The sequence below is a fragment of the Gouania willdenowi genome, chromosome 3 (assembly GCF_900634775.1).
Source record: "Gouania willdenowi chromosome 3, fGouWil2.1, whole genome shotgun sequence".
Taxonomy (NCBI): Eukaryota; Metazoa; Chordata; class Actinopteri; order Blenniiformes; family Gobiesocidae; genus Gouania; species Gouania willdenowi.
In genome coordinates, this window is record NC_041046.1 from 26,081,229 (window position 1) to 26,109,224 (window position 27,996).

At 36.4% G+C, this 27,996-nt stretch overlaps 1 protein-coding gene across 2 annotated transcripts in view; it reads right to left on the reverse strand.

Moving 5' to 3' along the window:
• Positions 1–2,630: 2,630 nt before the first annotated feature.
• Positions 2,631–27,996, reverse strand: part of ano5b (anoctamin 5b) — a 34,506-nt gene continuing 9,140 nt past the window's right edge. For both annotated transcript variants that reach the window (XM_028438570.1, XM_028438560.1), the window contains 19 exons: positions 21,692–21,756; positions 19,637–19,744; positions 18,091–18,159; positions 17,606–17,890; positions 17,393–17,512; positions 15,791–15,906; positions 14,805–14,939; positions 13,783–13,888; positions 13,567–13,627; positions 11,602–11,753; positions 11,351–11,425; positions 11,010–11,235; positions 10,740–10,918; positions 8,574–8,671; positions 6,972–7,102; positions 6,661–6,866; positions 6,353–6,531; positions 4,438–4,543; positions 2,631–4,346 (listed from right to left, as the gene is read on the reverse strand). In XM_028438570.1, the coding sequence (XP_028294371.1) occupies positions 4,122–4,346; positions 4,438–4,543; positions 6,353–6,531; positions 6,661–6,866; positions 6,972–7,102; positions 8,574–8,671; positions 10,740–10,918; positions 11,010–11,235; positions 11,351–11,425; positions 11,602–11,753; positions 13,567–13,627; positions 13,783–13,888; positions 14,805–14,939; positions 15,791–15,906; positions 17,393–17,512; positions 17,606–17,890; positions 18,091–18,159; positions 19,637–19,744; positions 21,692–21,756 (2,642 nt within the window). In that variant the 3' untranslated portion in view covers positions 2,631–4,121. The remainder of the gene's footprint in view (positions 4,347–4,437; positions 4,544–6,352; positions 6,532–6,660; positions 6,867–6,971; positions 7,103–8,573; positions 8,672–10,739; positions 10,919–11,009; positions 11,236–11,350; positions 11,426–11,601; positions 11,754–13,566; positions 13,628–13,782; positions 13,889–14,804; positions 14,940–15,790; positions 15,907–17,392; positions 17,513–17,605; positions 17,891–18,090; positions 18,160–19,636; positions 19,745–21,691; positions 21,757–27,996) is intronic.

Sequence of the window (27,996 nt, forward strand, 5' to 3'; positions counted from 1 at the left end):
GACACCTGTTATAGAGTGAAACAGGACAAATAACAACATATTAGGCAGTCTGTATATGATGATAATCTTTATAATCTTAAACAATAGAAAAACGTAAACCGGTAGCTATTAAAATAAACGTATTCAGAGAAAGATCTTTCACCAAATAAATGACAAAGAGGCAAAAAAAAAAAAAAAAAAAAAAAATAGGCTAGAGGCAGATTCTCTTTTCATTTGTGGTTATTGGGCGCCACCTGGTGTTTGTAAATGAATCCTATAGGAGAGGTGTTTGATTTGTTTTTGCTGTGCTTCCTTCTTTAATTTATATCACTTTTTTAGGATTACTCCCTAACTATTTTTATTTGATTAGATAGCTATAGATAGGGTTGCAATATAATGCTGAGCCACTTCCCATTTGTTCTGGGATGCTGGTTGACTCTTTCTGCTGTTTTGGAGCTTGTTTTAAAATCATATTTTCATTTAATTTCTATTTTATTATTGTTATTTTTGCCTCAACACATTGTCTGCTTTCTCTTGTGGGTACTGGGAATATACCATTTTTGTTATCTAATTGTGTTACAAACTACACACAAACTGGTACTATAGGAGTTTGGTTTTTTTTTTTTTTGGGGGGGGGGGGGGGGGGGGGGGGGGGTGACGCATGTCTGTAGTCTAGTGTCATTTAGGACATATGCAATGGTTTCTATGTGACTGAACACTTGAGAATTGAAATAGTACTTTTTACATGACTTCATATTAACCCCAGACCAGTGGTTTCCAGACTTTTCACAGTCCTGTACCCCTTCAGACATTAAACCTAAAGCTGTACCCCCTAATCCTGCACACTTAGAAGACATAGTATTGTAATGTTACACAATGTAGCTCTACAGTGAAAATGTTCCCTGAATTCTACCTGTCCCTTTGATGAATTATATATAACTAAAATAATAATAATAATCTGTAACCACACAAGAAAATATCTTCTTCAGAATGATCACATTGCTTTATTAAATCAATTAGCCTAGTGGCATTTTCAGTGAGAAACACATTTCTTTTTTTGGGGGAAATTAATCTACCAAACATTTGTTGATTGAGCATATAGCAGTATAATACAACACATCCATTACCCTAACTCTATAAAATACAACTCGCTACAACTTTAATGAGAAGCAAAAGGTTAAGAGGATTCACAGAACTCTGCAATGTTTGGCTGAATTTCATATTTGCAGTTTTTTACCCGTACCACACTTTGGGAACCTAGGACCACAGACCACTATCGGTGGGGGAGCAAAAGTATTTACATTATTTTCATGAAGTTGTGTTAGATTTAAGGGTAGCTTCATATTCTTCTCTGATGTTTTTGAAGGTGTGGATGTTCTCCTACTCCAAAGCCCATTTTTTCCTATAGTCCCGAGTTTGGGTGATTTTCCCATTATTTCCCATTATATGTCCCATTATTACTCTACTGTATTCAGATTCAGAATACTTTATTTATCCACAAGGGGCAATTCAGTTTCAGTTACATCCCATCCAAGAAACATGTAAATACAGACACATATAACATGGTAGTACAGGAGGGCGAGAACTGTGGGTCGCCACAGGCAGCGCCCCATATCTTAGATGAGTGGAAAACGAGGTAAGAAGAGGGGAAAAAGGTAGATCCCAAACAATGCTCCTTTGGGGACACAAAAAAAAAAACATATAATGACAACATCTAAAAAATAAAGTAAGTAAAAGTGGTCCTGAAATTTCCGTGCTATCTGCATTTAGTTCAGTAGAGAATAAATATCACAAAGCTGGATTTCCAAAGAAATTCATATGGTGATTGAAAAAAATGTTTTAGTCGGGTGATAATTTTTACCCAATCAAAAAATGCCTTTTTTTTTCTATGTTCCACTCGCCTGCAGCTGTTAGTGTGTTATCATTGCCTTCACCAGGAAAGCCTCAAATACCTCAGAAATAGAAGAACCAAAGACCGAGTTTTTGTTCTTACATTCTTCATTTTTCAGTAAGTTTGGTAGTCCACCCACGGTATTCTTGTTTTATCACTTTGTTAGACATTGTATTGTCAAAAATAAAAGTGCACAATTCTGACTGCATTGTCATATTTTGATTATAATTACTTTTTATTGGGTAGCTAGCTATATTATATAGGGTAAAAAACACCCAGCGATAGTGATGGTGTTACTAATTTTAGCGATAATATTCTAGAGTTAAACAAAATAAATAAATTATTAACTTTATTGGTATAAAGATATCGGGCTGTAAGTGTCCAATAAAAGTAGAGTTAGATAAATCGTAATCAATATTTTTTTTTTTTTTTTATGAAAAAACCTACATTTTAATTTGCATGAAGAACCTATAGTCTCATATTCGTTATAAGCAGTCAGAGCCAAACTAAAAGATTGATTAAAAACTTCACAATCAAAAGTTTTTTTTAAATTTATATTTAATGTGAATATCAACAGCTTCACTAAGTGCAAGTTCAAAAAGCTACAGTGAACTTAGCCTATAAGTGAAATTTAACTTATATTACAGAAACATTTCAAACATCCAGCAGCAGCAACAGCTGACATGAAACATGTTCACAGTTAGGAAATTTCTGCCTTACAAAATTACACACAGACATTTAAGGCAATTGTTTGCTGGGAAATGCATCATGCATCTTGCAGAAGTATCGAGCCGTTTCAGAAATGTGTTACAGCAAAAATCCTGAGATCGGAGCAAAGCAAGCTTAGCTGTTGGTGTGAAATCAATGCTACCATTGACTGCAATGAATACAATACACTGTAAAATGACAGAACAGTTGAGAAATGAAACAAAAGAGAAAAACCTCAGGCATATACAGAAGAAAGTGTATTTATTTATTTATTTATTTAAAAAAAAAGGATATTAGTAGCAACATTGTCTCCTGTAGGATGATTGATTACAAATACATTTTTCATTGTCTTGTCCCATTACAACTTTATCATGAGACAATTCAATAACTTTGCTTAAAAAGTGATGAAGCGTGCAAAAAAAAAAATACAATTGATGGAATTAAATGCATGAGAATGAGGTGAGTACAACACAAATAAAAGATAGATCAATAAATTACATTTACATAAATATTTCATATTTATATCTTCACCTCGGTTTGGAAATCATTATCCCTACAGCATACAAGGATCTGGTTTCAGAAGTACAGATAAAGCCCATAGATTGCATTAACATGGGAAGTTAAACCAACACACATTCATACTATACAGTTTGAAAGACAGTATTGAAAAAAAAAAGAGGATTCTTCTCCAAATTGTCCTCCTCATACAGGCTCATATTGGTCAAAATGTCATAATTGGTCCCACAAAGGGTTGATGTTATGAGAGAACAATGAGACCCAAACTGGAAGCTAGCTGCAGTATGGCTACGGAGTATAGACCATCACTTATTCTGAAGTGAGTTGACATGTTTTTGGTGGTGGCGATGGAGGTACATGGTTATTTAATGCACAGTTTGAAAAACACAAACCATTCCAACCTAACATGTGACAGTCTGATAGCACCGCTGTGGATGGATGTGGCATGTGCGCTGACTATTCATTTCAGTGCCGTCTCTCTGATGTTCTAACAATTGTTACTCTGAGTAGTTTTTACATTCATAGTTAAATTAGATCAACTTCACACTTTTTTCGGCACTTAATCTTCATATCTAAACAGCTCAGTCGTATATATTTGATATGCAGGAAATGAAATGATTGACATCACAATAAGCTCTTTAAAGAGTAATTATCGATTATTATTACTATTAATCTTAAAGGTTTGGCATCACAAGTTTTCAAGCATAACAGCACAGACAACGATAACTGGAAACACATGAAGCTTTAATGGCAGTTTAAAGCTTTCCGCTTTTTCAACTGTTCTCCACCTCGCGACAGTTTTTATTGGCACAGATTTATCTGATGGAGCAACAACATAAAATGTTGCATTCACTTGTTTTCATGCATCTCTGCACATCCTAATGAAAAAGTTTATACGTTTATAAGGAAAAAAAGTAACATTTTGACATTGGAGCCCGAAGCCCTTTGCACGTAGAGGCTCTCAGAGGGAAGATGTTTGCACACATTTTGGCCCTTCTCTTGTTAAGTCGGAGGTGTTAGCGAAGGGCTACAGGCACTCAGACAGCACTTCATGTTTGTCGGACGTCACCGACATTTCAGACATCGGCTCCGTGATGAAACTGGCACTCAGCTGGATCTTCAGCTTCTCCACCTCATAATTATGCAGGTACTCTTGAATCAGGTACCGTTCTCGTTTAAATCGCGCTTTCACATCTGATGGGATATCCGGGATCATCCAGGCGACAAAGAACTTCACAACAAAGACCACATGCTGCAAGAGGATAATGAGATCAAGATAATTCTTCATTTGGCCATACGGATGTTCAGTAGTCCTTGTCTAAAGAAAAAGTGTGATGTTTTACCTCCATGATAATGATGAAGGCCATCTTAGCAGCCAAGATGTGCCAGAACTGCATGGTGTGAGTGTACTCCTTAAGATGGCCTGGAGGGTAGCGGTAGTCTCGGTATCTATAATAAAAACAAAACGGTACTGTATGAAGGTTTGCTGATAACACAGAACACAGTGGTTATAACATATGAGAAAGCTGATAGTTTTCCCACAAATGCACTCACTTAACAGACGACAGCATAAAAATAAAAAATTAAACAAGATGAACAACAATTCTGGAAATCCCAACAAAAAAAATCAACACTAACAATGTGATTATCACATTAACAAACAATGGTTTGTTACAGGCAAGATCCAAACACACTTTTGAATGGCAATTTCAATCTTTTACATCTTTTTTTAAATCTAATTGATCAATGACACCTATACACTATGTCTTTATCTGATAAAAAATTAACGAACAGTAGCCATTCCCTAACTCAGTTAATCATTCAGCTATCCATTTTCTAGGCTTTCCATTGGTTAGAGTTAGTCATGGCGTTGTATCTAAACCATTGCAACACGCCTACTTCCACAGGCTTCGTCCCCAGACGCCTCCCAACCCAACCCCCAAGAAAGTAATGTTTATTTAGCACTTTTCACAGACTGAGAAGTATCAAAGTGCTTCACAGAATTGCAATAGAAATACAAAGTACATTTACAGTCACAAAACATGATGGTCATAAAACAACCTTTAATCCACTGGAATTAAAACGCTTTCTGAAACAAATAGTTTTTCAGTTTGCTCTTAAAAACATCAACAGAATCAAGTGAGCGCAAGGAAGGCGTAAGATCATTCCAGAGCGTCGGCGCGACGGCCTGGAAGGAGCGATCTCCTCTGGTCCTGAAACGAGTACGAGGGACCATGAGCAGGTTCTGATCCAGAAACCTCAGCCTCCAAGAGGCTCTAATGTAGGAGGGAGCCTGATCATGCAAGGCTCTGAAGGTTAGCGCCAGGATTTTAAAATTGAAACGAAAAGTGACTGGGAGCCAATGAAGGGCTTTTAGAATGGGAATAATATGAGCCCTTCTGTTTGTGCGAGCCAGTAACCTCGCCGCAGAGTTTTGGACCTGCTGAAGACAAGACACCTGCTTTTTGTTTAAACAAGAAAATAAACTGTTACAGTAGTCTAAACGAGAAGACACAAAGGTGTGAATAATCATTTCAAGATCATCTGTGGACACAATTGTTCTAAGTTTAGAGATTTTCCTCATTTGATAAAAACAGTTCCTTGTTAGCAGTTTTGAGTGATACTCTAAAGACATTGCTTTGTGAAAGATAACGCCTAGATTTCTGAGGCTTGTTTTAGCAGACAAACTCAGGTCGCCCAAATACTGGTGAATCCCTGGGATGGCGTCATCAGGGGCAATCGCCAGCATTTCCGTTTTGTATGAATTTAGTTGCAGGGAATTTGCGCCGAGCCATTGTTTAACTTACGCAAGACATTCCAGCAGAGAGCTTAATTTCTGGGTCTCAGAGGTCTTAAAAGAGTAGTAAAGCTGAATATCATCAGCAAACAAATGATAGAAATCATCATCAAAGCTCTGGATAATCTTTACTAGTGGAAGGACAGAGTGAAAACAAAATCTGGCCCAAAACAGAGCCCTGGGGAACCCCGTACAACAAATCGGCAGAGTCAGACAAGATCTATATCAGGGGGTCCTGCTGACCGCTCTCTCTGCTTATGCCTTTCCATGTAGCTCATGTAAGAGCGAGGGGAAACTCCCTTCACTTCAGGTTGTCCACGCAGCTGTTGGACTGGCAGAGAGGTCCCAGAACAGAGCCTTACCGCCAAATCTAAATAGCATGCTAATAAACAATTTGACTAAAGTAATCCTGACTGAAATGTTCAAAAATGCAAAAAGTTGACACATGAAGTTTGGAATACCTGCAGGTGGTGAGGTTAACAAACCATTCATCCTCAGGCATGTTGTTTTTGGGAATCTGAGAAATGTTGTATATGGACAGGCTGTTGTTGACGTAACCCCTCATGCTGCCCTCCTTACTGTAGGCGTACAGGTAGACCATACGAGGGATCATATCTGAGGTGAAAGCCATGATGAACGCCTGGAGGAAAAATAAACCCAGTAGAAAAGCCAGCATTACGTAGATTATTCTTCAATCATTTCTTGGAAAAGAACATTGACGGAACAATTGTTTTGTATTTTGTAATTATGTATTTGTAAACCAACTCACATTGGTAACAACAGACAATATGGCAACTCCATTAAGGATCTCCTGCCAAGCTCCAATGTTTCGAGCTTTGGATGCGACTGGTCGTCTGAACTGAGTGGTGAACTTCCAGGCATCCACCCTGATTTCCAGGATGTTGTTGAAAAGGGCAAGGAGCGGGGCCAAAGGGAAAGAAGCCACAAACAGAGTGATGAAGCCAAACTGGACCACTGGCAACGCACAGAAGTCGAGAGGGAAGAGACAGAGAGAGAGAGTGTTAGTGCACGCTCGTGTCATGATTTGATAAACAGTCAGCAGAAGGAAGTTATACTCACCCATCTCCAGGTACTCGTAGAACAAGCCCAGCTGGCTGAAGTTCTGCAGCACATGGTCCTGCTCCCAGCGGCTGTAATGGTTCTCAGGGTTGTGACGGCCCTTTCTGCTGCTCCACAAGTTACGCAGCAACCTGCCAAGTAGCCAATAGTCAGCTAATAAATAACAGGCTTCTAGGCTTCATAACATTATGACTACTGTCTATAGATCAGATGCAAACCCAGCATTGACCATCAGGGTTTTAACCAGGGTTGGGGTCAATTACATTTTTCAGTTACAATTACATTTTCAATTACAATTCAATTACGATTACAGTGACCAGCATTTTTTACAATTAAATTACAAAAATGTTTTATCCCAAGAAAGTAAATTACAATTACATACTCAATTTCTAAAGTTCAATTACAATTACTGAGCCTAAAATAAATAACCTAATAGACGTTAACCTTCCACTTGTCTTAGCTTACTAAATTACTAAAGTTCAATTTCAATTGGTTAGCTTAGCATAAGCATCTCTTATGATAACAGCTGTAAAATACACTAAAAAGAAATATTTATCATCTAATTTCTTTCCCACTTATTTAGTCTTCCTAATCAATGAAAATATGGATTTTAATGTTTTTGGTGTGGGTGTCAGAACCTCTTTTGTGTCTGTAAACCGGTCGATTTAAATGTTTTTTAAATGATCAAATGTGGGACAGCTTGATATTCAATTTAAGTACATTTTCTTGTATAGCGCAAATTACAACAATAGTGATCTCAAACCGCTATATACATATTTTAATAATTGTTATCTACATATGTGTATAACTGTACATAGAACTGTAACATGGTTCCCCAGTTTTGAGTTCAATTTAATTTACTTTTTTTAATAGAATTTTAATGGCAATTACAATTAAAAGTCAATTATTTAAACTCAATTACAATTTAATTAGAATTACAACAGCAAGAGATTAAAAAAATTACGATTACAATTATAAATATGCCACAATTGTAATTAATTATCAATTACGCGATTACAATTATAATTGACCTCAACCCTGGTATTACCTAAAGACTAAGAAACTAAAAGGCAGCAATGAAAAGACAATTACTTGATAATTGAAGTACCTGTTCAGGTGTAAACTGCCTTTAGGAGTAGAGAAATCTGGTTTAATCTAACACTGTATGTATCTGACACAAAAGAAAAGGAGGATGAACTGCATGTGCCTTTAATGTTTAACCTAAAATAGATTATGAAGGTCAGCTGATTCCAAATGCACTATAATCCAAGTGAATTAATGAGAAGTATAAGGTTAAGGATATTGTGACCTCATGGCTTTTCTGTGTGGAGTTTGATGGAGGTGTTTAACTTTCTCCAAAAGCGTGGATATGCATATACTGGGTCTCAAACTCAAGGTCAGGGCATCCCTCCCCATGCTTTAGCCCCATCACACCTGATTTCAAAGAGTGGTGCGTGACAACACACCTTTAGATCAATTGTGCCGCAGCAGTCTCACTTCTCAAATGTGATTTTCTGCTTCTTTATGTTGGAATTTTTATGAAGCGTTGCCTGTGAGCTTGTACAGATTCCTGCTCCATGCGACTCTGATAAGGAAACTTACGGCAGCAGAGCTTCTTGAATGTTTCCCCATAACTGCTTTCCAGCCATGACGATCACTAGCTGTGTGGTCAGTTCAATCAGGCAGCCTCCGGGATCACACTGACACATAAAGAAGATTTAGATTTTACACTTTGATCACCAACACAAATTCCATTAAATTTAGCTGCCCTGACACAATAAGGAGTTTATTGGCACCTCCGCCAATGGCGATATATTTTCACTGGCGTTTATGCAATTATTTGTTTTTCTCTTGGCAGGATTAACGGATCTTGACAAAATTTTGATCAAAGATATCTTACACAACGGAAAATTACATTTTGGAGGGGATACGGATCAATACACTGATTCTGAATCTCCATCTCTCATTATTGCTAAAATTTCCAAAATTCGCATTTCGGTTTGTAAATGACCGATTTATAGAAAATTTTACTCAGTTATTTCAGATTGGTTCATTAATTATTTCTTTGAGTTTCATCTGGATCAGAGCAGGATTGTGCATTTCATCACAATTTTTCCCCAAAATTTGGGTGTCCATACATTTGGACTAGGGCTGAACAATTAATTGCATTTGCGATATTATTGCAATATCATGAAACGGGATTTTCTAATTGCAAAGGCTGCGATTCATTTTATTTATTTATTTTTGTTCTCCTGTCTTGTACTGTCCTGTTAAGTTCAGAGAGTGTTTAAAAAGTGCAGTCCACATGTTTACATGTTTCATGAAACGTGAAGTTAGTTGAATATGTTGAAGAGGTAAAGCCACAGATTTGTTTGCTTTATTGTTGTTTAAAATTTATCTTTTATATTTATTTAGTTTAAATAAATCTGAAATTGTTTATTATGAAACAGATTGATTTATTGCTTGTGTTCATTGAAAAAATACATGACAAGAGGAGCAATCGCAATATTGAGGAAAAAAATTGCAATTAGATTATTTTCAAAATCGTTCAACCCTAATTTGGACCTACTGTGTCTATCCTACTGTATGAAAGGCAACACTTTATTTCTCCTAATTCATTCAATTGTTTCATTTTCTACATTAAATAGAAAATCCTTATGATGTTATTTTACTAATTATTAACAAACAACTTCTAACTAATCATAAAACATTAAAATTTGTAAAAAAATATATTTTTTAGGTATATCATATTATATATAACACACCCCAACCCATACACAAAATCTGCAGCATGCGGGGCCCGCGGGCACCGTGTTGGTGACCCCTTGTCTAAAATGTGAATGACCGTGGTACAATGATCAGCATCACTGATCCAGATAACGGCTAATATCTGGCAAAGAGGATATTTAGCGCTTGGTGGAGGTTTGCACTTTTTGAGTGCTAATTTTTAGAATGTTTTTTCAAACAAAAAATGCCTTTGTCATCAGAAATATAGTTGTCCTAATGCTGCGTTCACACCGGATGCGTCACAAAATGTCCGTACGTCCAGATTACATACAAGGTCAATGAATAGGCGCGTCCCAGATGTGAAATCTTTCCTGTGCGGCGGTGCGGTCCGATCCACACGTCAAGTGTGTTTGGCCGTGCGAGCGTGCTCCCAATTTTACGCATATCCGCACATTCGGAAGAGTTGAAAATATTGAACTCCTGTGACTGTTTTGCATGACGAAAGCCAATCAGAGTCTTTGTTGACGATGATGTCAGGCCGTCAACACGGACACCGGTCTGTTCACCTATTCAACCATGGAGTAGAAGCTGTGTGTGACCACCTGGAGCTGTATGACAGAGCCTTTATAACCGGGACCGGACTACGAAGGATTTGGCGTGGAGGAGAATCAGCGAGGAGGTGGTAGTAGCAGGTAAAAGTTCTCTCTGTAGTTTCCATCTCTGAAAGTCGGCACTAAGCTAGGATAGCATTAGCCACTAATCACACCGGCTTTTTTCACTAGTGGTTTATGTTTATGAGAGGAGAAAAAGGAGCGCAGCTCCTCGCTTCAGCAGGCAGTGAAACTCACCGAGTTGGATGTGTTGCTAGTGGGCGGGGCTTTGCTTCAAATGTGCGTATGAAGCGAATGGGGACATTTTTTGATCCTGCAGACCCTGCGGTACGTTTCGTACAGCAGATGCGTCCGGTGTAGCAGAAGACGCATTCGGTGTGAAAGCAGCATAAGACTTTAATGCAGCTCAGATCCTTGTGTCAATGCTCACCTCCTCATTTCTCAGTTTGGTGGATTTGCCAAACATGTATGAATATGCACCAGGATAACCAACAAACTTTCCTTTGAAGAAGGCCACATAAAAACAAGAGGAGTAGTAGTTGACGAATTGGAATAGAAACATCTTCATCGTCAGCCTGTTTTCATATTCCAGGTGAGTTTTAGGGATCTCTACAGGTGGGAAATAGAACAAACAACCATATTACCATCACTAATGATATGTCAGAGTGAGATGACTTTTGCTCCTCTACTAAAAGCTCACCCATGTCAGTGATCCAGATGGCCACCCTCTCATAGAAGAAGTTGAGGATCATGATGATGACAAAGTTGATGCAGGAGGCAGTGACTGACGTGGCGAGCTGTGGGGTGATGAATCTTCCCACAAGCTGGATCTTCCTCATGGGGTCTTTAATTATACTGGCAAAAGCTGCGTACACGGCCAGCCTGTATGCTATGACCCCAATGATGCAGGCCACAATCAGAGAGATCTGATGAGAGCATACACATACACACACACAGTCAGTGGGCGTGTATATAATCCTCTGCCACGTTTCAGTCAAATTACAGACATCACAACATGTGGTGAAATGAAAAATCCATTACCCAGAATATAACTGTTGCTCCAGAGAGGCAGAAGCGTGCACACTTGCTGGTGACTGGGAGATAAGGCTCCATTTCCTGAGAAAACAGCAATTATTTTCAAATTCTGCAACTGATTTTGTCCCTAAAGTGATTAGTTTTTATTTAAATGTGTCTGTTCAAAACAAATACAGCACAAACATCTAAACTTTGGGTCTATTGTGCACCTAATCAAGCAAACATATTTTCATAAATCATTGTGTTTTGCTCAGTACCTGTGTGATTTTGTTGAGTCTCTTGTTGGTGCATTGGATCTCAAACTCTGGTCGAATCTGAAGCTGCTGCTGTTCCTCCTCAAAGTCCACCAAGTCCCACTCGTACTCCAGACGAGCCTGACGACGCTTCCAGAACTCCAGAAACAGTGTCACTGTTGGAAAGTTCACAAACAATTTTCAGCACACTGCGCTCTAATAATATTTATATGCTTGTAATGAAATGTGTTTCAGTGGCACTTTAGTTCTTAACATTTTAGTACTACATTCTATGTACATTTTATGTAAAAGAATTGAGTTGGCAGGTTTGTCAATAATAACAACGATACATTTTATTTCTCAGGCGCCTTTCAAAACCTCTCAAGGTCATTTTACATTGAACAAATTAAATAGTAAACAATAAAATATGTAATATATAATATATTGTCCGAGCTAAAGGAGGTTAAATGAAGGAACATTCTTCCATGTGAAGTGGTGAAATGTAAATATCTGGAAAAAGTAATCCTTTAAAGGATAAACTCAGGTCACATTCACTAGGTATCTGATTTTTTCGCTGAAAAAATTACATTAAATTAGTATTATGAATAATAATAATAAACCTTTAACCCACGTAAAATTGGCAGTCAAAATGCTAAGTAATGTGACGCAGTGGCACAAAAAAAAGACTGAGATTAGCAATTGTTAGATATGCATAATGTTATTAAAACAGGAAGAGCATTGTTATGGTGAGCAAAGCAACAGAGAGGGCCTGTAATATGAAGCTGGATAAGTATATCTAGGATATCTCTGTCCTATGAAGCTGGCTGTCAACAAGTTCACTTAAGCCTAGTGTTTCCAACCTGGCAACGTGCGCGCCCCCATGAAAGGGGAGGACATTGCAGCGTCAGACCAATCACAAACGTGGAGAAAATGTGCCCAACGCATGCAGGCTTTATCTGCTGACTAATGTTGGACAGTTCATCATATCCTTTGAGTCGATTAGAAACAAAATAAAATCTTTACCTAGTGTAATCTTCATGGTTCGGGACTCAAACTATTCACACTTAGCCATACAGTGTGTAGTAGGGATGTAACAATTCACTCAACTCCCGATACGATTCGATTCACGATACTGGGTTCATGATACGATTCTCTCACGATTAATTTCACAAAATGGGACTGTACTTAAATGACTGAAAAATATTCCTTTATTTTTTTTGGGGAAAAAAAAAACTAGAAAATACTGTACTATTTTCCTTTTATTTTTCATTGTCAAAAGAATCCCTTGATGAACTATTCAAACAATGCAATTTAACTAAAATAAATCTTGAATGAAATAAATAAAGGAATAATACAAAGGAAGAAGCCTATTCATTTAAATTCTGGTTCCATAGTAAACAATACAAAACTGCATAATAGTTATTTTTATTTTTAAAAGTGCAACTGAAAATGTATTTTGTAACTTAACAATTGGACCTTAAAAAAAAAAAAAACAGTCTTCACTGTATTTGCGTCAGATATTTGTTTGAACCAGCAGAGGGCGCTGGTAACCCAGTGGTCGGTTGGCATGCAGCTAAGTGCAGTGAAGAAGAGATGCTATGCTAGCAGACAGAGCTAATAGAAAAACGTGACTTTTACAGATATTCACTTAATATTACAGATATTCTTTTGGTGCTAAAGGGGTAAGGAATCATTTATGAATATGTTTAAGAGTAGAAGGCGGCCAGAAAGAAAGTATTAGCAGATTTCGCCCGCCGCCATGACTTCTGGATAGCGCCCTCTGCTGGTTAAAAAAGTACTGCGATTCAATTTTCACAGCATCGATGTGAACCTTGATACCTATGAATCGATTTTTAACTGCCTTACGATTAATCGTTACATCCCTAGTGTGTAGTGAAAATTAAATTGTCATTACAGTGTATCCAAAGTAATACTAACAAAGTATTTTGAAGCTATTACACACATTTCAGTGTTGATGGACCCACTTACCCCAGATCCCCATAAATATGGCGAAGAACACCGTCCCCTCATTATCAAACAGGTGAGATTGCTGGAAGAGACGACAAGGGGGAGGATGTTGAAAGTTAAATATACAGTTAATTAAAGACTGATGTAAAAAAAAAAAAACAAAAAAAAAAATATCATTGCCAAACACAGATAATACCAATATTACATGTAATAACATTTTAGAGATACTTATTTTACCCATGATGAAAGACATGTTGAGTTGAGGTTCCAAAAACGACATTTCTTATCACAGAGAGGACACATCACAATGCTGCCCCCGATGTCAGGATCACATATTTCTTTGCTGGAAAAGAATAAAATAAAGTGTAAATATAGACTTTTTAAGCAGAGTAGAAGATTGATATCTGCTGATTTAGATGTAATTCACACAGAAAAGTCCAAACTTTTAAAAACTCTATTTATTCTTATAAAGTTGTACTGTTGCCCCCAACCTGGATAAATGGGAGCAATTAAGGGATTTAATTTAATATTTGTGGACTTTGTGAGAGTAATTGGAGAACAAAACCAGTAATGAGATTTTTTTTTTTAGAATAGCAACAAAACAAAACAAACAAATACTAAAAACAAGAACAATCTAAATTACTAACTGGAAAAAACCTACAAGTAAGGATTTAATCAAGAAGATTTCATGCTCCCATCTCCTAAAATTAGACTATTGCAGTTCTAGATGACCATACATTTAAAAACTAAAGCTGTTTCCCAAAAAACTAATCAAAAATCTAATTGCGATTTTTTTTCTCCTATGTGATTCTTTTGTCAAGGGCCTCTTGTCGTGTATTTTTCAATAAACAAAAGCAATAAAATTAATCTGTCTCATAATTAAACAATTTCAGATTTATTTAAACTTTAAATAAATATACTTTTTAAAGCACAGATCACAACAATAAAGCAAACAAATCTGTGGCTTTACCTCCTCAACATATCCAACTAACTTCACGTTTCATGAAACATGTAAACATGTGGAATGCACTTCTAAAACACTCTCTGAACTTGACAGGACAATACAAGACAGGACAAGAAAAAAATAAAATAAAAATAAGTTGCAGCCTTTACGATAAGAAAATCGTGTTTTGTGATATCGCGAGAATATCGCAAATGCAATAAATCGTTCGGCTCTATTTAAAATACCTAAGAGTGCAAATGTAAATTGTGATAAATTTGCTTAAAGCAAAATGCTGTGAACTCCAAATGCGACTAACCTTGATATGTTGTCATCGTAACTCAGCAGCCCATAGGTGAAACATAAGAAGCCCATGACCGCAGCAAAGAACAACATCTCTGTGTAGAAGCCCAGCCAAGCAAAGTAGATCCCAATCTTCTCTCCATAATACTTCCTGCAATCAATCGATCACTTTAATTTCACAAATCCATATCAGTGATGACTGTGGCCAGGGTTGGGGTCAATTCATTGTAACTGGAAAAGTTTGCATTACTTTTGGAACTGTAATTGAATTGTAATTGAGTTCAGGTAAATGACTTTATCATTGTAATTTGCATGGAATTTATACAAAAATTGTCATTTACATTTTAATTAAATGCAAATCTCAGTAACCATGTTACAGTTCTATAACTTACATACTTAATAACTAAGTTATACAATAATGATATGTAGTTAACAATTATTCAAATGTATTTCACATGAACTTTTCTCACTACCTGTCAGTTCTCTTGAGGATAATTTTACCATTAAAGAAAAAAAATAATAATAATCTGTATCTAGGAGTAAACTGACAGAAAAAAGGCTCAGATGCCCACACCAAAAATATTACGAATACACCAAAATATACCAATATTTTAATTGATAAGGAAGCCTAACAGATAATATTTTTTAGTGTATTTTACAGCTGACTTAAGACGTGAGTCAGAACTGAACTGTTATCATAAGAGATGCTAACAGAAAGCTAACACAAGAGAAAGGTTATGTTTTATGGGGATATTTATTAAAAGCTCAGTCATTGTGATTAATTGCAATTGAACTTTAGTAATTGAGAACATAATTGTAATTTACTTCTGGGGAAAAAAAATATAATTGTAATTTTAATTGTAATTGGAAAAAATCCCGGTCACCGTAATCATAACTGAGTTGAAACTGAACTTGGATAATTGAAGATGTAATTGGAATTGAAAAATGTAATTGACCCCGACCCTGACTATGGCTATTGAATCCTACGTGACATGTGTTTACCTGATGAGGTTCAGCGGTTGTTCTTTGTAAAAAATCAGAAAGCGAGCCCAGTTCTTGTACAAGTTGTAGCGCTCACTCTCACACCCAGCATCTCGTGCCCGTTTCCAGTATCTACACTGTTAGCATCATACAAAGTATGATGGGCAGATAAGCAAAACAATCCCAAGAATATGTTAAACCTTTTCTGGACATTGTTTCAAAGGACAAATGTCAATTTATTGTGAAAAAATATCAGTGTATGTCTCTCTATCTGGACTATAGCTTGAATTTTTCCTTGACTGGTTGAATGTATGTTGCTAATGGTCTATGAATAGGTCAAATCCAGTATCCTACACAGTTAGTTCAGAGCTAAGAATGATAGAATAAATGTTTTTGTAAAAGTAACGCCTAGGACAACCATCAGTCTTGAATAAGTTAGGCAGATAAATGTCATCTATCATTACTGTAACACATTCTTTGAATTTAATCACAATTCTGAACATAGTATTTCTGTTTATGTTCATGAAATATCTTGGTTTTATACTTGGTACAGCTACGCTATTTTAAAATCAGTAGAATTAGCAAAACACAATTGTTACTGATAGTTTGCCAGCCCTTAATGCTAATGTTAACGGTTAGCATTAGAGTTCATTGAGTCAGTCTCAGTGGTTCTGCAGGGGTCAAGACTCACACAGTAAAAATGTATAACACAAAACAAATTTCCATGATAACATAGTTAATTAGAAGAATTATGATAACAACGTTACATTTTGATTTTAAATATTATTATTATTATTATTATTATTATTATTATTATTATTATTTATTTATTTAATTATTTATTTTTAATTAAACAAAAATTTTAAAGAAATTAAAAAATAGGTCCATGCTTGTGTTATGTCCACATTAAATATACGTAGTGTCTAGAGTTCCGGACCTGGACCCCAGACAAACCGGACTATAGTTCCGGCACTTCCTGTGCGCATGCGCAGTTCCATCACTGCCGGACAGCTGAGTGGTCAGACTCAAGGATTCTTCCCTCTGCTGGCGTGGGTTTGAATCCCACTTTTGACATAAATCTTTTTTCATGTTAACATATTTAACGCAGCAAATTCTACAACACTGTGACGTATTTTGTTGGGCGGGGCTTAGCCTGGAGGCAAAACCAAAATTGTCTTTGTGTTTTCTGGGCATGCGTGTCAGCTGGAATCTTATGAACTTTAATTTACATCCACTAACGTTATTCCTCCTATTCTGGCACCCAAACACACAACAAAGCTGTAACATTACTAGCCTCCACAGTCTTTAGCCTCTTTAGTTTCTTGTTTGCTGGCCATTAAGGGGGCTATAGTCCGGTTTGTCTGGGGTCCGGGTCCGGAACTATAGCAACAGCCTTAAATATATGCCCTTGTTTTGAAGAAATCACATTTTATTTTTGCATTTACAAAGGGTTCACAGTGAATGCACTGATGAAGCTAGCAGGGATCATTCATTGTAACAAGTTCAAAAAGTCATTTAGATAACTTGATACGAAACAACGGATGGATAGACAGAGATAGATAGATAGATAGATAGATAGATAGATAGATAGATAGATAGATAGATAGATAGATAGATTCTTACGTCATGCAGTGGAAATGCTGCTGTGTAGGTCCCATTGCTGAGTAACCGCTTGATACCCGTCTTGTCTCTGTCTTTCCGCCCTTCTTTGTAATATGGACAACGAGCCAGAATATAGAAAACCTGTGGTGGCAGCAAAGAAACAGAAAACCCTGAAACATACCCACACATCCTTATTTTCTAGGACAAATCTTGACACGTGTTTAAATCACGTACAATTCTGTTTCTTGTTGACGGTGGGAAGAAAGTGTCCTTGTCGTTGATGAGGAAGAAGTCTGTTTTGGTCTTTTCAAAGGGGTAGGTGAAGTAGTCTGGCTGTGGGTGCATGATGTGCTCTGGCAGGCGAAAAGGCTGTGAGAGACACTCCAGTGGGACATCCTGGCCGTGAGGAATATCACTTTCTTTGAAAGGAACTTTAACTTTTAAGACATCAGCGTAGGTGGCCAGCACATGCCACGGAGCATGGATCTTTAAGAAATATGTTTTATGGTCTTTGGAGTCCTATTGGCAGAGAACACACAGGCAAACATGGACTTATCATTGTAGTGTGAGTTTAGAAAGCAGTGTACCAAAATGACTGAATGGCACTGGTATGGGTTGCATGCTAAACAATCCCTTTAAGACGTTTCTCTGAAGGATTTGTTGTGCTTCTATAAACACTCCACCAGGTGGAGACAGTGCTCTGCAGAAGGATTTCTTACTGATTTGTCTTCAGTCTCCAGTTCCAGTCCTTGTTTCTCAAGGTTGGCCTCAAACTCCCTCCTCCTTTCCTGTGAATAAATCACACAAATCACTTGAAAGCACACTTTAGTTCTCTTTATTCTTCAATGTCAATTCCTCCTGTGCTCCAGCCTGAAAATGTGCAACTACCATGACTAGTATAAGCTTCATTTCAACAACTCAAGGACAAAACTTCCCACCCCCCCCATTGTAGGAAGGACTTTGCTGTGGAATAATATTTGGAAGATCTTTATTATTAGCATATGGTGGCTAAGAAGTGCAAAACACAAATACAAATACCACAATAAATTTACAGTTTTGAGCAAAACACTTTTACGCAACAAATTAATAAATGATCGCAACACATTTCCAAATACCGAAAACAAATTTACAAATTACAGCAACACTTTTAGAAAAGTGTTTTGCTATGTGTAATTTTTTTAGCTAATTATGTATTTAAAAAAAATTCAAAATTGTACATTCGTTGTGGCATTTGTAAAAGTGTTTTGCTATTTGTATTTTTTTAAGATAATTATGTATGTCTGTTTTCAAAATTATAAAGTTGTTGTGGCATTTGTAAAAGTGTTTTGCCCAAAAATATTTTAGCACCCTCATAATGTTCTGCACTTATTTATTAACCTTTAAAAACAAGATTTTAGTTTGTGGTGTTGTATTGTATTGTTGACTTAAGTGAGTTTGACACCACCATCATTTCTTCGATGAGCTAACTATATCTTATAATTATGAAATTGAAATACTAATGTATTTAACATTAACAGATTTTCAGTCACAAGAAGATGGCGATGTTAGACAACTGGAAAACCAAACATAAAGTAAAATTCAAGAGAAAATCATACAGAAAAATAATCTTTTTAGGAGACGGATACAGCAAAATCTGGTGCTTTCAACACAAATAGCAACATTTCATCACCTGAAGCTGGAAATATAAGTAGATAGTAGCTTGCTGTGACCTGCTGAAAATTGGCCCTTGACTCTTTTTTGTTTTTTTTAACCAACACTATGTGATTCACTGTTTCAAGGTAAGTATCCTCAAACTTTCAACACACAAAACACGGTTTAAGTGTATCTTTGTCATAAAAAGCTGAAGGCAGGAACCAGGAGTCTATATTTAGTCTATATTTAGCGCTGCCCAATGAGTAAACTACAGTGTGTTGTAAGAGAGCAGAAAATGGCTGAAAGTTTGAAAGCCACGCCCCTTTTCCCTTCACTCCTCCTCACATGTGACTAAAAATCACATGATTCATGCGTTTTGGCACAAACGATCCTCTTGCCTCTGAGGAAGAAAATGAACTCAACCGTTTTCATTTACCAAATTACAAACTTTTCAAATACCACATTGGGCTGTTTCCAATATGATGCATTCACTTTGTCTGCAGCCCCACATACAGTATTTCTAATATAGATGTGGATTTTGGTGCAGTAATATCAGGTGTAGCATTGAATACACAATAACACTATTGAGTGCAGCTTAGAGCCAACGGCTCACCACTCGCCCATTACACGTACCTGTTTCTTTTCTCCATCTTTATCGTCCAAGTAGGACAACACAAAGTCTATCCTGCGAACTCCATCTCTGAAGAACACTGTGTCTTTGTTTGGCTGCAGCTTTTCAGACTAAATCAGAAACAGGAAGAGCTTTCTCAGACAAAATATAGTCAGAATAACTACAAGAATCAACACCACAGGCATCAAACTGTTTGGCTTTTACTGCAACTCCAGATACACATTTCAGAATGCGTGCAGCTGTTTGTCTGTGTATAATCACATCTTTCCAGTGTAGTTTTAGTTCCCTCTAATAATGTGAACACACGTTTCAAGTGACCACCTAAAAAAAAAGAATAACCTCAGTGTAAGAGCAAGTTCCTAATTTGATAAATGCTTTTTTTTAATTAAATATATGAAATAAACATTGTATAAATGAAATGTTATCATAAACCAACCTTGATTTATTTTACAATTGTCACATAAGCGCTCACATTTAAAAGCATAGTGAGCTTAAAGTGAAATAAAGAAACACAACAAAGTTTTCTCACATTTCCACTTGGTTTCTTCCAGCTAATGAAGAAAACATGTTGGTAAATGATGTATCAACTGTATATGAAAAGAATCATGTTAACAAACTATAAGTAAAAATTAAAAAACCTCTATATCTGCTCAGATGTATTAGTTTACCTTTGCACGCCCGCACGCACCCGCACACGCACACTATTTGGTAACACCTCTTTCTCTCTCCAAACCCTCGCCTGGAGACGGAACATGTAAAACCCAGTGGACTGAGACGAGGGAGCAGATCTATAATCCTCTGAAATCACATTCATTCCTATTTTGGTTTAATGTATCAAAAGCTAGAAGGCTCTCGCTCTGATGTTGGAGCCATAACACGCCTCATGCTTTAGTAAAGGGTTATGCAGGACACATAATAATAATAATAATAATAATAATAATAATAATAATAATAATAATAATAATAACAATACATTTCTGTGAATGCAACCATGTCGAAAATAAACTGAATAAATAAATAAAATAAATTATTATTATTAATAATAATAATAATAATAACAGCTATACTGCAAATAAATAACAACTCAAAGATCTTAGTATGCTGAACCATGTCTGAACTCCTCCTCCCTTGTTTATCAGAGCCTCACATTCACCAACAGGCTGGCTTGTATGAAGGGTGTGAATGTGCTGATTAGACTGCTACAGTATATACAGCTAAAATGAGTTCGAGAAAAAAACTAAATGTAAGATCAGCGCTGTGCATAAATGCTCCATCTATTTGATACATTAAAACTCACAATTGCAGAAGATATAAGGAGTTAATAATCGAAGAGGTGGAACAGTGAGTTATTGAGAGAAATAGGAATCTTGTGACTCGGAGGCGTGAGTCATCAAAAGGTCAAAAATGATGTTTATGAATGAAAACTACACAAACAAGCTTTTAATTCTGTCTTAAATAATCTGATGAAAATTAAGTATGAATACAAAAATTAAAAATTAAAAACCTGCTCAGACATTAAATGAAGATATGGATTGTATTTGTTAGGGTTTAAATATATAATAAAGTGTTGTGAAAATCTAATTTATTAATCATGTTTTTAGTCCTTAGAATTCCAGAAGGAATGCTTGTTTACTTCAAACTCTATTTTATGTTTTAACAATAGCAGGAAAAAGACAGAGCTCTTGTTTTTTGTTAAAAAATAAATAAATAAATAAGTGATTACCAAACAAGCAGTAGCGGTATTATGTTTAATATTATGAATACGTTGATGTTTCCATTTGTAACATTACATTTTTCAGATTGAAACCCTTTCCCTTGGATGAATGCATGTTTTCCGTAAGTCAAAATTAGTCATTTATTCACAGGTGACTTTAAAAAAGCCACAGAGATAAAAGAGTTGAGGTGTTTCTGTGAAATTCATCTGATGATCAACATGTTATTGCACATTTGCAGCATTGAAAAAAAAGCTCAAAATTTGACAAAAATAAAAAAAAACACAAAAAAATGTTAAAACAACAGAGGACTTTCCATGAGCATGTTTTAGCATCAGACTTTACCTCTGTGTTTCCAGGCAGTGGAGCTCTGTCTAATAATGAGCTGAGACCATTTCCACTGCTTTCATCTGCAACATAAACAGAAGAGACCAGATTAAAACATGTACAGTATTTAGGCATCTTAAATACAACATTATATACAGAAACACATTAAGCTTACGTACAAAGTAAAGGATTTTTTCCATAGGTTTTTAGTCAGTTTTAAAGACAGAAAATTAGTTCAACAAGTAGTAGTGCAACTATTTAGAAATTTGAAATGTAAAAAAGCATTAGTTAAAATTTACCTCAATTCACTGATGTTTGTTTTTCTGGAATAACCAAAAGGAGCTAAATATCTATTAATCTACTACTAAAAGCAAGAAAGATCTGTGTGCGTGCATGCGTGCAACTTTGTCAACGGCTTCCAATACCCCAAGTTGTGCATCCTTTATTTTGGAGTAATTTGGTAATTTCCAAATGTTTATTTTTATTGTATTTTGGCTGGACGGCACATTCACGTTTGCCCAGAAGTGAAACCTATTCAGCTTTTGACCTGCCTGTGGGAGGGGACGGCGCCCCCTCCCACAGGCACGCTAGCGCACCATCTATATCTACTTCACAGCACAGCTCCTCACCCGAGCTCGAGTCACATGTGCGGCCAGAGCCAATCGCTGTGCACACAGTCAAGCAGACACGGACCGCAAACACACAACACAAGTGAGAGAGAGGAAGATAGTTTAGACCGGAGAGGGGGGAATGGCGTCTGGGCAGCCGCGCTCACACTGACACATTAGCAAAGTTCTCAAGTCTCACTGATTGGGCCTGATGTGAGTCACTGATGGGCAGGCATGTGCGCGGCTAAAGTGTGTGCGTGTGTGAGAGCCACGGAGTAGAGAGTCACACACACACCAAACAACAACAAAAATATTCAAATGACTCAAAATATACAGAACTAAATATTTATACAAAAAATACACAACATGACAACAGAAATGCACAAAACAACAGTAAAAAAGATACACAACTACACATAATGATGTAAAACAAAAAACTAAACAATGTTTATACAAAAAGTACACATAACAACAACAGAAATGCACAAACATATACAAAAAGGCTCCAAAAACACACTAAATGACTCCAAAAAACATACATTACAGACAAAACAATGACAAAAATATGAAAATGACTCCAAATACACAAAACTAAATACAAAAAATACACAATGACAACAGAAATGCAGAAAAAATACACCAAAAACTATACAAAAATACACAAAATGACTCCAGAATCACACTACAATGGCAACAAAAAACAATAATTATACAAAAAAGATACTATAATACACATAATGACTGCAAAAAACATACATTACAGAAAAATACACCAATCAAAAAAAAAAAACATTTATCATGCGCATGTCCCATAGCCATGCTATTTACTTTGCACCCTCACATAAACCCCCTTTATAACACTACAGAGTACTGAGTATGTACATCCAACCTTTCAAACACATACTCATTTGGCCATAACTGACAACTTCTACTTAAGCTCCTCCCACTATATGAATACATACTTCAAGCGGGCCACTGGTACTAGTATTTTAAAAAAACATTTCGATTGAACTTTAAAGTAATGTATCCAACAATATTGCTGAGTTTCCTAACAAGTACTAAAGAGTAATGGCTTTGTGACAAAGCTTAATCATTTCCTGCTGGTGACCATGTCTGAAAGAACAATTCCATCTCACAAAAACACTAGAATTGATGAGCTGAGCTAAGCTAAGCTCTCCCCAGGAAAAGTCTCAGTGTTTACAATCTCTAAACCAAATGTCTGGGAGGGAACATTAGATCTGTGATGAAAAAAACAAAACATGTACCCAGGAATTGATATCAGCTTCAATGCCGACATTTTGAAAGTGTGGATAAAATTCTCCTCCAAAGAGCTTTTCACATAGGAACATTCCAGTATGATCTTTCTTTTTTGACCAAATCTCTTAAAGAGGAAGTTACAATAAATGCTAAAAAATACTCCAGACTGAAACCAAGCATAATCTAAAACATGTCGCCATTAGTGAAAATACTCAATATTTCAACTTTTACCATGTATGATTGATGTTTTTAATCATTGCGTACCTTTGTGCTATTAAACAATGGTTGTGTAAACAAAGTATAATATAATGTAGGGGGAAAAAAATATTCTATTTCATATGTGGGCAAACTTTGCCAGATGACAATATTTCTGCAAACAAGGCTTTCCCTAGTCAGGCAGTGATTTGGTTAATCCTACGTTAAGTTAGCTGTTGTTAAATCCATGTGAGGTAAAAAGCATAAGCCTGGTGTTCACACAAAGCCAATCTATCCCTTTAAGGGTTATAATTATGGCTGCCAGAAAAGTTGAATAAAGTAAAAACAAAAAAATCCAAAATTATCCTTCAGATGCAGACAGTGGTCATAATAATAGAGAGAGCGACGAAAAAGGCTCCATCACACCCACTCATGCACACACACTCCCACAAAGACACACAGCATTCCTGCAGAGCCTCGCTCTCCCAGCGCGGCTCACTCCTGCCAGGGGGGGGATGTGCTCGTGTAGCACACAGCTCCACTCGCTGCGTTCTCCCCTTTTTATTCCCAAACTGTGGGAACAAAGTACTTCCTGTGGGGGAGGCGGAATGAAAACTTGGGCAAAGTGAGAGAAGCTGGTTTTTACCGCTGCCAGTCCCACAATCGGCACCCGTTCAACCACAGCCACCATTTTACAAAGAAATCTTAGACAAGGATCACAAAGACCTCGAGGCCACAGCGAGCAATATATGGATGCATGAAATGATGTGACAGACAACAGTGCGAGCCAATAAGGCCGTGACTTGGTTATCTGCGTGCTAATTATAGGCCAGAACAACAAAAAAAAAACAGAATGGAAATGTTTATATCAGTTAAACAAGATGAATCCCTGAGGACGACAAAGAGCAGATGACAGAGAGACTTTTCCACGAGCCTTATGGGAAACGTCAGTGACCGTGCTGCTTGGATTTTCTCTCTGTTTTTCCCCCACTTTTCTCTCACTCTTTTGGTCCCAGTCCAAGTGTGCACAGCCAGTTATCAGAGCCTGGCTTAGGCAAATAGTTGCAAAGGCCCAGCAGTGTGTTACCTCTACCTCTACCACAGAGCAGTGAACGCTGGTGCTGGCGAAATGCAGCATAAAGACACAGACTGACACTTATTCATAGCAAAGGTGCATTATACAGTAAACAACCACTTCCCATGTGAAAATGCCTATTAGTGAAATATTAGCTCGATGAAAAAGGAATATGAGAATGACCCCAAGTTTGGCCTTAGGCTAGAGTTTCACCTTTAACAAATGGGCTGCAGGGATCCTTGCTGGTTTGGTATAGCTAGAAAAAATTAGAGTAATTATAGTTATTTCCTTTTTTTTCAATTGAATTAAAATGGGAAAATATTACAGGGCCATGCCCTGACAACACCTGCATATGTGAGAACACAAATCCCACAACGTGTGCTGCTGAGATGTGAAACTTGTCTATTAACACTGTGCCACAACCATCAAAATAGACTGCTTTCGACGTCGTGAAAATGTGTATCTGACACATAATTAGTATACCTATTATGCATATGTCCTTTTGATTCGTAGTGTCTGGAAAGTGAAGAAACATACATGCCCTGGTCTTCACACCTTCCAACAAATCTAAAAGAATATAGTTCCCAGAAAGGCCACATGATAAAGGAGCTATATTGACAATGTAGACTGAAAATATGAAAGCGTAGGATGCAACCTGTTATTTTGAAAATGTAATGTATGGACAACTTTGCTGTAATGGCAGGCAGGGAAACTTAATTTAACTCTTGGCACAACTACTATACAATTACATTAGTCATGTGCCAATAAACCTATCACCAAGAAATGTTTCTTCCTGGAACTAAATTCACTGATAATATATACTAATTTCAAACAATATTAAATGTGCCAGAAGGAATGCCTTTAGAGATATATTTATCACTTCTGTTTCCTGTCTTTAATGCATTTACTCTCAATGTATAAAAAATTAACAGATATCCTAAAAAAAAATTACAACAGTCAGATTAGCCTTTACCACCCTCATGAGAAGTACTGTCGATCATATAACGTTGAACATTAGAGGGAGGGTTAGGGGGTTGGGAGGGTTTACAAACCAACGGGAAATTGTAAAACGTGATCATTTGTGTAAACAGATCCATTCCCAGATGATGAAAGTGCTGACCACGCATAAATAAAGACACCAAAGTCCATAGCCACTACCTACCAGCAGGGTTGGGTCAATTACATTTTTCAGTTACAATTACTTTTTTCAATTATTTTTTTTATTATACTCAGAAAGTCAATTACAATTATGTTCTCAATTACAAAAGTTCAATTACAATTAATCACAATTACTGAGCCTGACATAAATAATCTGATAAAAGTGTTAGCTTCCTGTTACTCTTATGATAACAGGTCCTAAATCAGCTGTAAAATACACTAAAAGCCAATGCCTATCATCTAATTTCTTTCCAATCTATTGGTTTCCTTGTTAGGCTTCTTAATCAATGAAAATATTGGTTTAATATGTTTGGTGTGGGCACTATAACCCTCGATTTACAGTATATTTGTTTTTAAATGGTAAAATGTGTCAAAGCTTGATATGAAACTTATTTTTGACTCATACTACAACATCCTACTGACAGGGAATGTCTCTACGCAGGGTCAATGCCTGTTATCTCCTCGAGCCATACAATCCTGAGCTGTGACAAACATGTGGTTGTTACACAGCTGTATGTCACATCAGTGTAGTTCAGACTGAGTCATGGAAAAAATGTTACGAAAGAGAAATGGCAAATCCTTAATGGTGACACGTCAGCGTCAGTCACCATGAAGGATTCTGTGTTCTGAGAAGAGGATGTGAAAGAGTATGTCAGCCAGCCCTTTTCCCACACAAACACATAACACATGCAGTAAGTTTAAACATCAGTAAGAGGAATGCTTCATTTCTGATTCATTTTAGCTAATGCAGACAATAATAATCTTATAAATATTCAAGTTATGGACGACATACTCGTGCCTAGTTACAGTGCTGTAATATTGTGTATGTTCTTGTGATGAACTCAGTATATTTTGGAAATAAATACTGTGTGCCTGAGGTTTTGTCTCCCCGTTGCTAAAAAGATAGAAGAAAAGCAAAAAGCTAAAAAATAAAATAATGAAACACCCAATTAATTTTACAAAAAGCCAAAGTTTGTTTTACAGATTATTCTGAAGCCCCTCTGTTGCTATGTTAAAAAACTCAAAGTGACTTAAAAGCTTATTATGGGCATTACAGGTGACATTTATTTTTACCTAATTAGTTTAACTAATTAACGTAAATTTTGGAATTCTAGTGAAATAGCTGGTAGCACAGTCTTTGCTTTTCTGTATTATTTGTATAGGGTAATATTGACAATAAATAGCTTTAAAAAAATAGCTTTAAAAGTTATAAGAAATTGATCTAATCAATTATAATAATAAAAAACAATTTAAATAGTACTTAGTTGTGGCCCTATAGGGCACATATTCAAATCAACATAAAAAACTGCCAAGAATAAAATTGAAGAAAACACACTACATTACCTTAACATTGCATTTAAAGTGTACCAAATCTTTCATTATAGTATATAACTACACATCCCATAACAATTAGGGGTGTCCCAATCCGATATTGATATTGGTCCAATATCAGCCAGAAAACGAATATCGAATTTTATCGGACTGCATCTAAAATCTCCAATATATTATATATTGTTTTTTTGTTTATTTTATTCAATCATAGAATATTGTTAATCTAAAATGTTAATTATATGTAATCCATTGGTTTATAATAAATGGGTCTGTTTTTTTTTAATAATCAAGCCTTTTCTAACATTCCACTAAACAAAATAACCAATAAAGTATGTTAATATGATTTGTGCCTATATCGTGTCAGATCGATGTCAGTATCAGCCAATACTCAAGGCTGCAATATCGGTATTGTTATCGGAAGTGAAAAAGTTGTATCGGGACATCTCTAATAATGATTAAGTTTGTTTTTTTTTCTTACCAGTTATGTACATTTATATTTAAACTACAATAACATAAGGTACATAAGCATCAAAACTCTTGCATTGAGACTCAAACTTAACCTCATCTTTGGTCATTTCAGTTAGTTGAACATAATGTTTCAATGAAGAAACTACAAGCAAGTCCAAGAAATTGTCCACAGACCTCCAAGTGTGTCAAGGCACAAATATAGTTAGTATTGATGTCTTGAAAAGGCCGGT